This window comes from Toxotes jaculatrix, chromosome 10 (genome assembly GCF_017976425.1).
Source record: "Toxotes jaculatrix isolate fToxJac2 chromosome 10, fToxJac2.pri, whole genome shotgun sequence".
In the NCBI taxonomy this organism is placed as follows: domain Eukaryota; kingdom Metazoa; phylum Chordata; class Actinopteri; family Toxotidae; genus Toxotes; species Toxotes jaculatrix.
In genome coordinates, this window is record NC_054403.1 from 14,677,664 (window position 1) to 14,688,869 (window position 11,206).

Sequence of the window (11,206 nt, forward strand, 5' to 3'; positions counted from 1 at the left end):
CTTGGAAATCCATTCTTCTGTGGCCTTCAAGTGCTTGCACCTTGTCTCTATTACAAATTTGCTGGTCAAAGAATTTTCCCAGTTTTATCATGAGCTGTTGTGGGAAATGCAGAATTTCATAGTTTCAAAGAAACTCTCTGTCTTTGGAAGCAATAGAGAGAAGTTTCTGTCATTGCATGACAGTCTGCTATTAGCCTCTGTTACTTGCTCAGACTGATACTTGATACAGATTTTCAAGTCAAATTTTGCAACTAATTTTTTATGAACATTTACAAAAAAAAAAAAAAAAAATCAGTCTTTTCATCTAGAAATAAAATAGTGAAAATGTGTGTTAGGAGTAGGCAATGGGGATAAAATCTATTGTGATCCAGTAAATTTTCCTGTAAATTCAAATGAAAAGTTGTTTATGACTAAGACAACAAGGTGGTTGATCCAGTGAATAAAATACCTCAAAAATGAAGGTACATTGATTCTATAAACTGATTACTGTCATAAATCATTCCTGCTCAATGACTGGTGCAATCTCTCATCATATTGCTCAACCCTAATACTAGCCCAAGGTGATATCTTCAGATTTCTTGTTTTGTTTAACCAGTATTCCAAAGCTAAAAAATATTCAGTTCAAAATTATATAAAAACCGAGAAAACCATCAAATTACATCACAAATGTTGGGCCTTTTTTTAAACATGGCTTAAACTACTATTAATTATTGAAATTGCTGCCAATCTTCTTTTTTGTTGATCAACTAACTGATTGATAAAGTTAGCCAACGACATCTGGAGCAACAGTGAATTTGACAGGTCCACTTGTTGAGAGCAAAGAGTATGTGAAAAAGCAGTTTAAAGAGGCTTGGAGACACAGGAAATGTTTCTGTAAGGTTTACTGAGTCGAGAAAGACTGCTGCACACAGAGCTGAAATAAATAAATGAAATAATTTTATCATAATAATTATAGTAACCATCATAGTAAGATTGCTTATTTAGGGTTTCTGTCTTCTTTTATATATATAATATATATAACTTTCAATAAATTGTTCCCTTTAATATTTTTTCTCCTGTGTGTATGCATGAGACTTTGGTTTGTTCCACTGAATGTCCTGGTAGCAGCACTCTGTATCCACGGTATCGCACAGGAGCATCATCCCCTGGGTCGTTTCTATAGCAATGCTAATAGAGAAGGCACCCTCCCCGCCGTGCTTGTCCCTGCGCTTGTCACCCTCTGCACCTATAAGCTGAGGGTGTTGTGTCCTTGGGGGAAGTGGGGGGCAGGGCATGGGGAGGAGTCACGAAGACGGTCTCCAGTTGTCTTTGGTTGGTCGTTGGTTTGGTTTGCTGTGATTGGCTGGCTGTATTTGGTGCAGCTTGGTTTTTTTTATACATTCCAGTTCCTAAAGCTTCAGTCCCTGCGGTGAGTTGTCACGGGTTCATGCAGGGACTGGATGGTCCCTTTCCAGAGTCCCTCGTGATCCAGCTTCACACATGGTTGTTGGTGCACTCACTCACGCACACAAGCGCACACACACCCTTACATACATTTCCTTGTCTTCTTCTTACAAACATGCATTTATTCAGTAAGTCGATCATTCCCTCATTCATCCTCTTGTCATCCATCCTTCCATTCATCCAACAGTCTCACAGGTTCCCACAAATTTAGCAGTGAGACAAATAAGTGCGTCACATGTCAACAGTCCATTATTGGTCCATTTGATCTGTGCAGATCACTCTATCCCTTTGCCCACTCCGCCATTTTGCTGTCCTCTCCTTCCTGTTTTCCCTTTATCCGTAGGCTAAGCACCCACTCTCTTGTTCACTCAGTCTTTCCTACCCTTGTTCTCTCTGTATGGTCCAGTTGTAATCCCTTACTGGACAGTGTCCAGCTGGTCCAGAACAGGAGACATGAGGGCCTTGTGGTTTTTGTGGTTGGGGAATAAAGGCCTTTGTAGAGCCTGGGACTCTGGCTGCCCTTCAGGTTCCCTCTAAGTATTTCTGGCCAGTGAAGGGAAACAGACCAGGTCCGTAGAGCTTCCAGCCATGGACCAGTAATGGTCCAGTTAGTCCAGTAAGGGAACTAAAACTGAGAGGAATGACCACTATCTATGGGGCTGTAGTGGCAAATTAGTAGGTGTAAAGCTAAACCCCGTGAATGATTCATCAAGTTACTGGTCAATGTTTGCCCCAACAAAGGGAGGTTTTCAGTCGTGTGTGACAGAAGAGATGACTGGGTTAGCCATTGGCAGGCTCAGGTCAAGACTTTGGATGACAAGACAGTGGGTGCTAGCATTAGCCACTACTAGCGGGGCCCAGTAGCGCGCACCTTCTTGCCCCGCTTGCTGATGGTGGTGAAGCGGAAGGGAGTGGTGAGGTCAGGCTGCTCCCCAGGCGGGAAGCGCTTCATGAAGTGCACGTCCTGCTGGTTGGGGAGTGTTTGGGGGCCACGGCGAGGACGCCCTCTTTTAGTGAAGCCCACATACCAGCCCGTGTAGCGCGCTGACATAAGAGCTGTGTAGTGGTTTTCCAGAACCTTTTCCACAAAGACGCAGTCAGCGCTTCGATTACTGGCCTTCTGAGAGAGCAGAGAAACCACAGGTACCCACACACAGACACACACACACACACATTGGGAGAAACAAAGAGAGGCTGTTCAGGAAACTAAGATAAAAAGATACTAATAAACATATTTCTATAAAAAAGATTCTCACCTTTCCTACCAGTTTGCCACGGCGGTTCATGCACAGGTAGAAATTGGTTTCTTTGCCCCGGATTCTCACCTGGCTACCAAAGGTATCGGCCTCCACTACGAGCTGGGCTTGTGAAGGGACAGACAGAGAGACAGACAGACATTAGAGCCACAGGCAATAGAGAAAAATAAAGTATGCTGTATGTAAAGAATTTCGCTGGTTTTTTAGGCTGTGCCACACAAATATCAGGGGTAGAAAAATTAGATACATTCAAATTTAGAGATCATTTAGTTTCAACACTCAAGCATAACTTTTTATACATTCCCAGCAGTAACACTAACAGACCCAGCGCCAAGTAGTGTGGCAATAATTGCACAGATTACCAGCCACCATTAAATCAGATCTGGCTTTTAAATCAGACAAAACCTTCACATTGAATAACAGTTTTAGGATTCATAGTTGCTATTAAATGTGTTGATAAATCACAGACAGAAGTAAATGTCTCTGGCTGGACAGATGGTTGTCAGATAAGCCTGGTCACACACATGGATGTGAGGCTGCTGACCACAAATGGGCCTCGTAAAAAAGATAACAGCCAAGAGTAGACGGAGCATGGTGGGCCGAGGGGAGCGGGAGAACACTGAGTGCCTGCGATACTGTTGTTTTAAGCTGCGTGCATGCGTGTGTACCCCGGTGTGTTTGTGTGTGTGCGCAGGTGCATGCTTCTTCATCCTTCCAGGCAACACTGCTTCACTAACCACACATCTTCAGACAGCGCTTGTGCCTGTTTAAAAATAAATCCCTAAAATGGTTCCTACATGACCTTAGTCAACAAAGGGGTCAAGAGAAATCAATACCTCCCTCCCTCTTGCCCACTTCCTCTCTCTTCCCCCAACTCTCCTCTTGTCTCCCTTCTGCTCTTTCACTTCATGTTTGTACCTTCATGCACCCGCCCCTGCTTTGCTTTATTTCTTCCCTCTCTGTGCTCTTGTTTGCCCTGTGTAATACCTCACAGTTGGTCAATTTTTTAGTGGATGTTTCATCTTTTTCGAGTGGTATTTTTCACAAAAGCAGACATCTGTGATCCCACCTATGGCTTGAAGTGGCGCGAAGAGCAGCCTGACATGTTTGTGAATGGACAGCATGTGCAACATGAGCCACCGCAGGAACACATACAGAAACGTGAACTCTAGCTTTATGGCTTGGCTTTCTTCTGCCCATTGATTCTGTGTGTGGTTTAAGAATGGGTTAGACATCATTACAGACAGAGAAGGTGGAGAGGAGGGGGAGGGAGAGGGGGATGGACAGAAGGAGTGTTAGAGGATGGAGGGAGGGGAGGGAGAGGAAGCCTGCTGTTTTAAATCCAGAGGAGACAACAGGGAGGATGAGAAATCAATGGAGGGATCGATGAAGGAGATGAGTTTCTAACACTCAGTCCAACACTCTACCTGCTAGGCTTCTCTCTCTAACTCACACTTTTTTTTCCACCAACACCTTCTCTTTCTCTCTTTCTCTCTTTCTCTCTCTCTTTCTTTTGCTCTCTTGTGAATCATTGAGTCAGCAGCCAGTCGATGAGGTCTTTGTACTCCCAAGACAAGCTCCACTGCCCCTCTGCCAAAGCCCAGGGAGGCATGTGTGTGTGCTTTTGTGAGTGCGCCTGCACAGTTGCATTCTGTATCCGCTCATGCATGCACTTGGTCAACCTTTCAGTCTTTGTACTTGCAGCCGTGTGTGAGCTTGCATGTGTGTGCAAGTAAGCATCTTTCTCAGTGTGCGTACGTTCACATTCACCAAAGTGTTCGCTGTGAGTGTGTCTTACCATATTTGTCTCCATCTTCTCCTCGGGCGCTGATTCTGCGCCCCAGCACTTGGACGTGTTTGCCGCTGGTGCGGCTGTAGAGCTGGTAGACCCGGTGTTGTCGCCGACTCATGGTGTCTCGCACCTGTGTCTGGTTCTCCACATGCACGCTGAAGTTGACTCCATCCACGCCAAGTACCTGCTGGGAACACACGCACAAACACACCCAGAGGCAGACACACACCCACAAGTTGGCACACACATACAGATACAGAGAGTCATGAACAGGCTTGAAAAAGTACATGTACGACCAATATTCAACTTATCTTACAATCACTCTTTGTCATGCATGCAGACTCTAACCTGTAATGGATTGCACATCACCAGCAACATCTGGATACATCTGGAAAAAGTAGAAACAGATGAGTTTAGAAGTATGTAAGCAACACTGAATGCTGGAAGAGACAGGCTTGACACCATCGTTTCCATCTCTTTCTTCTCTGCCGTTCTTTGCTGTTCAACGTTTCTTTTCCTTATTGGGTGATTACTCACACTGCTGGGTGTGCGGCTGGCACAGCGACTCGACATACAGACGGGCAGATGTCCAGGGATCGGCAGACAGACAACACCCACAGCACTGTTTATAGTAATGCTACCAGCCTTCTGTCCAAACCCACTTTCTGACCCGTTGGTGACTTTCGCCACACCAAAATCTGGCCTCCAAATGACCTGATTGGACCGTGGCAAAATGGCAAACATGCCGAGACAACTAGAACATGTTTTGGTTTGGACATCTAAGGGAAACGGCTGGCTTATTTGGCTGCTCTGTGTATGTAGACAGCTGGGCTGGACTACAGGTGTACACTCTGCTGTGATGTGGCTTTGGAGAGCGGCGGACTGTGGTTACGTTTAGAGATGCTATGAATAAGTGAGAACATGAGCTACCAAAATGTGTGGAAAGATGATTTATGGAGGAATCAATTGGTGAGGAGTAATCATGGTGATGTAGCAGGCAGAATTAATGTGTATTACCCGTTTGAAAACAAAACTTTTCTGTATTTGTTCGTAGTGCTTACTGACTATCAGAACATTTAGAGACATTTATGATCGAAACAGCTGGTTACACTTACAATTAAAATTCTTCTCACTTTATCACATTGCTAAATTGAAGTTTAGACCTTGACCTTGGATATATCAAATGTTATTTACAGCTTTAGTAAGGGAGTGATTGTGTTGCGCAAAATCTACTCTGGCAGTCCTTGAACTGCTCTGAATTAGTGGCTGAAGACTTGATGAAGTTCAGAACCAAGTGTGTGGGCTGAAAAGCAATTCTACGAATTTTGTCTTTCCCCACCTCATCTTTTGCTATCTCTCTGCATGCCTCTTCTCTCTCTCTTTCTCTCTCAGTCTCTCTGCTCCACTCACTTTCTCTGACTTGTCGTCCTCCCTCTCTCCTCTACTTTATCCCTCCCTCTCCGTCCACTCTTTCTCCTATCGTTCCATGCCTCCCATCTTCCTTTATGTTTGGGGTTAGCAGGACGACTCCTCCACACTGTCATGGGCATGCACACAGATGTGCAGATGTGTGCAGGGTGTGTGTGTGTGTGTGTGTGTGTACAGGAGGAGCATGCAGCTGACAGCTGGGCCAAAGCAAAGACATACGCGCTGCTGAGAGAGGGAGATAGCAAGAGAGGTAGACTGAGAGGTACACAAAGGGATAGGGAGAAAACATTTCAGAGGAAGGTGATGTAAGAATAAATGGGGGGAGATGAAGCCAGGGAAGGCTGACAGTGAATAAAAGAGGTGGGAGATAAAAATCAGAAAGAATGGGCAGATGCACAGATGTGAGACTGAGGAGAGAAGGTCAAAAAAAGACTAAGATTACATCTCAAAGGAAGAAGAGGAAAAGTGGCAAAATGAGAGACAACGGTGTAACCACAAAGTGTGGTCTGGCGTGAGAGGTAGACAAAAAGATAAATAATGTGAAAGAAGAGGAAGGGGGTTCAACTCACGCACATCATAACAGATGTCACTGCCTCCTGACTGACTCATACATACACACACACATACAAGTATGTACCATCACAAGTCTCTTGTTTCCTTTCTCTTTTCCCTCCTCTTTCTCAACATTTCTTTCCCATGGCTGGTGTGTTGGCCCCTGAGTCCTTCTAATAGATGCAGACATCCTGGGCAACGCAGTAAAGTGTTGGCCCTCACATTTTGCCTGCGCAGCCGAAAAAACCTGAGTGCCTGTGCATTGTGAGGACTCTCAGCTGTTAAAACACCACGGCTGCACTGCCGCCGAGGACACTGCAGGAAAAGTGCCTCAGCACTGGATTCCCCCGCTCCCACAAAAACCACAGACACTCCATATTATGCCAGCCACAGAGAGAAAGAGAAGGAGAGAGGAAAGAGGGAGACAGGATCAGCCGGGGGTGGGGGAGGGATGAGAAAACGAGAGAATAAGAGAGCACAGAGTAGAAGTCGGGGAGAGTAAAGACAGAAGGAGGTACGGAGAGAGGGAAAGCCCGGTGCGCCTTGGCTGGCTGCCAAAACAAGCAAGGGTCTGACATCATAAACCTGCGTCCCAGCAGATCTACCATATGGAGGCTGCGGTTAGACTAGCAGGCCTCAGCACCGAGGACTGGGCACCAGCGTGGAGTGAGAGCGGTCGGCCTGGTGGGACTCAGCACAGAGCGGTGGTTTCGGCTGTGTGTAGCAGTGGTTAGCGTGGTAGGCCAACACTGGAGCAGTGGGCTTCGGCACAGTGCAAGAGTTTCAGATGTTCAGCAGTGGGCCTCGGTGAAGAATAGTGGTTAGGCTAGAGGGTGTGCGAGTGGTATCAGCAGTATTAGAGCCTATGTTGGAGCAATGGTTAGAAATGAGGAAGACCTCGACTTGGAGCTGTGGTTTTGGGAGAGGAGCAGAAACAGGTTGTTGCGGCAAAAGGCCCTTGGCTTTTCCCACTGGCTAAAAACTTCTGATCATGTTGGTAAAACAGCATGTGGATGAAGCAAAGTGGCTGTGGTAGAACTGATAGGCAAGAGGGAAATGAATGGCGAGATGATTGGCTCTGGTAGACCTAAACTAAAACCAGCAGACTAAACAGTGAGGCTGCTCCTTCTCAGATACTGCCAGGGGCGCCATCATTCATCAGTTATTAATTCATACTTTTTATCAGAGCAAGTATCTGTGGAAAAAAGGGGTATAGGCAAGACAGGAAGACAGATGTAGGCAGTTAGGGGAGTAAGTGGAGAGAGTGTGAGGGAGACACAGACGGAGAGAGAGAGAAAGCCAGGCAGACACCAGCAGCAGCAACAGCAGCAGCAGCAGCACACACCCTGTCCAGGTTGTGTGAGGAATGAGAAGTATCTGGAGATGACTGCCATCTGGGAGAAGTAGAGCCGACACAAAGAAAGAAAAATAAATCCCTTGGCTTTTAACAAGACACACCTCGAATGGGCAAAGTCAAACCCCCCGAGTCTGTATCCTCCTCCCTTAGATTTGCTCTTGGCACTTTATCATTTTCCTATCCCACTAGATAAAGCTGGTGTTATTTGACTCAACTTCTGAAATATTTTCAATAGGAAAAAAAAGCATTTTCTTGGCGATGGGAAAATGGCCTTCTCTAGGGCCAGCTTGGCCATCCCTGAAGTAAGTACAGATGGTGATGGAGATGTTTATGGCAGGTTTTATGAGTAACATGGCCCTGACTCTGACCTAGTGACCTTGACCTGTCAGCCAATCAAAACAGGGCCTTCCATGGCATGTTTTCTATGGGGACTGATGAGGAGTGATGTAATCGTTAGACACTGCAACCTTCCTCTCCATCATCTTCATCTGTCGCTGGGCCTGTCCTGAAACTAGTTTAAACAACTGAGAAAAGAGATAGAACCTGAATGGATTAAAAAAAAAAAACAACCAAAAGATTATTACATGATGAAGTGGTAAAAGTGACTTACAAGACGGTCAGCGTGGAAAGAAGGGGCCACATTGCTTCCCCCCTCCACTATGGAACTTGGCCCAGAGACAGTCTCCTCGCTCGGTCTGAGCCAGTCCGACAGTCCGGAGAGTTCCCCTGCGTGTTTTGAATCCGCTGGATGTTGTGCAGAGTCAAAGAGTCAGTGGACACTCCCGTTGGCATCGGCGGCGGTGTGCTCCGGTTCCCCCGGCGTGGGTAAATGTGCGGGCGCGGGCAAGGTGGTGTGTGAGGCCAGGTTAAGTGTGCCACTGTGACCGCCGGGCAACCTCTAACAGCTGTCCAGACCGGTGGAGACGGATGGGCGGGGGAGCAAAGGGGGAAGGTTAGGGCTTTAAACTCTGCGCGTCCCCGACAAAGAGAGGAACAGGTGAAAGCGCGCTCACGCGTCAGCGATAACCAGCTCCAATCGACCTTGTTGACCCTCAGAGTTACGCTCGGCCGCGTGGACAACTGCGGTGCGTGCGTAATCTTCTGCGTAATCCAATGCGTAACGTTTCAGTGCAACAGAAAGCTTCTGGTCTCCAAAACGAATTCTGTAGTACGTGAGATGATAAAGGAAAGTGGTGGAGTGTTTGTCCCGGCACAGACAGGCAGGTCTAGTCCCAGCAGAGCAGGGTCGGGAACTGTTGGAGGTGGGCTACCTGGGCTGGCTGATGGAGCAAACGGCGAGCTGGAGACGGGGGCTCTGCGGGCGCAGGATAATGCAAGGCTGCCTCGGTCATGTCTGCTCCCCCACGCTGGCTCAACGGGTGGCTCAGGTGACACCGACCAACAGTGTCCGACAGAGAGGGTGATAAGGTCCCGGAGCGGTCCAGCTCAGAGGGGTATATGGAGAGAACTGAATGAGAATGGGAGGGGATAATAAAGGGGAAAGAAAGACGAGGGAGGGAGGGGTGCCTGGAGAGGATGGGAACAGCTGTGACTGGGTGGCGGACTCAGCCACCCGCGACTCAGCGAGGAAATGACAGCCGCACTTTGCACCTGATTTTCCGGACTTCCCCTCTCGCCTCAGCCGCTGGTTACCTCCTGGCTGCAGTAGTCCTCCCTGCGCCCTCTCGACACAATACCAGCCAAAACACAGCACGATGACATCACCTCCAAAGTGTTTGAAGGGGGAAAATGCAATCTGATCTTTTTATTTATTTTTTTAAACGTAGAAAGTTTAAGCAGTTTCTCTGAAGGGGGAAAAACACGAAAGTCTCTTCGTTCCGAGAAAAACGAAGTCCGCGGTGCAAGAGGAGAGGAGTCGAGCTCTCCAGTTTCTGAAGAAATGAAAAGTTAAAACGGGCGCACTGGAAACGTGTTTACCCCAAATCACACTGACAGTTCGACTCCCAGTCCAGAACCTGCACCGTTTCTCTTCCCCTTACAGCTGCCTCTGTGTTTCATTCAGACACCAGAGGAGAAAACGCAAGAGAGAACGCAAGAAGAACCCAGTGCGTTGTTATCCACTTCACTGGTATTATGCAGATCCTTCTCCCTTTCAAAAATTCCAAGGTTTCCTTCCATTAAAAGCTCTTCTTGAGGGGGGCTGCACAGGAGAGGCGCGTCGGCAGGCACAGACCTCACTCCAAGAAAAACCAGAACAAGATTTTAACAGACGCGGATCAATCCTCCCTCCCTCCGCTCCTCACTCCCTCCCACCACCACCACCACCTCTCTCTCTCTCTCTCTCTCCCTCACACACACGCACATGCACACTTATTGGATCAAAATGGGATTAGTCAGTCGCTATGCGATGCCGACCAAACTTACACTGCAAAAATATCCATTTTAACAAGTGTTCCGTTCTATGTGAAAAACATCTGGTAATGAGGTGAGATAATTTCACTTGTTTACAATGCAAACCAACTTGTTTCTATAATTTCCCAGAATCAGGCAATTTTCTTTTGGACTATTTTCTGCGTTATTCTGTCTCGTTTCAACTAATATTTGTTTATGGAAATTCTTAAAACAAGTAAAACGCATTGGAAACAATTAGAATGATGTTATAGCATCGGGAGGAATTCACTTGTTTCCAGAGAAAACGATTTAAAATCGAATTTCTGAGCAAAAAAACAAAACAAAAAAAAAAGGGTTCTTCCAAGTGTCTCTGGCCGAAAGTGTCAAAAACTTCTATTTCTGAAAAGTCTTCTTAAAACAAAGACACCTGCCTCAGTTAAGTGAACATCTGTTTTAAAAAAAAAAAAAAACCAAGCGGACTTCTTGCCCTCCATTATCTCCCCTGAAGATAACCTCACCCCTGCAGCCTCAGTGGCCCCGGACTCAGGGCGGAGGGTGGAGGGCAGCGCACACCCTTCAGAGTCGCCGCGCTTTCAAGTGATGTATTTTGACTCTCCATTTCATAACTTTTGAGTTAAACCTTAAGAGGGAAAATGAAACGGAGAATGAGAGACAGTCGGGAGGGCGGTATGTAAGCACGGACACGGATCCAAAACGAACATTTCTCAGGGATTTCGGCAGCAACGCCCGCTCTGCGCTCCCAAAACTCCCTCTCACCGCCGCACAACCGCAGACGGTCAGCCAAGCCAACACAACACTCCTGCCATACCTTTCATTCACTCACACACACACACACACACACACACACATGCGCAGAGAAAAAAAGAATAGAAGGAAAGAGAGTAAAAGTGTGTGTGTCCGTGTGTGTGCGTGTGTGTAATAGAGGTGGGAGGGGGTTGGCCTCATACATCAGGGACAGTTATCTTGGCTCCAAATGTAGGCTTATTCTTTTCAACATTGTACTTT

The 11,206-nt window shown here is 46.8% G+C and overlaps 1 protein-coding gene across 1 annotated transcript; it reads right to left on the reverse strand.

Moving 5' to 3' along the window:
• Positions 1-1,026: 1,026 nt before the first annotated feature.
• fgf18a (fibroblast growth factor 18a) lies at positions 1,027-9,547 on the reverse strand. The gene is made up of 5 exons (XM_041048072.1): positions 8,439-9,547; positions 4,840-4,879; positions 4,498-4,678; positions 2,700-2,806; positions 1,027-2,563 (listed from the first exon to the last, which is right to left on the reverse strand). Exons 1-5 carry the CDS (start codon positions 8,468-8,470, stop codon positions 2,291-2,293), a joined length of 633 nt encoding a protein of 210 aa, XP_040904006.1. The 5' UTR covers positions 8,471-9,547; the 3' UTR covers positions 1,027-2,290.
• Positions 9,548-11,206: the final 1,659 nt, after the last annotated feature.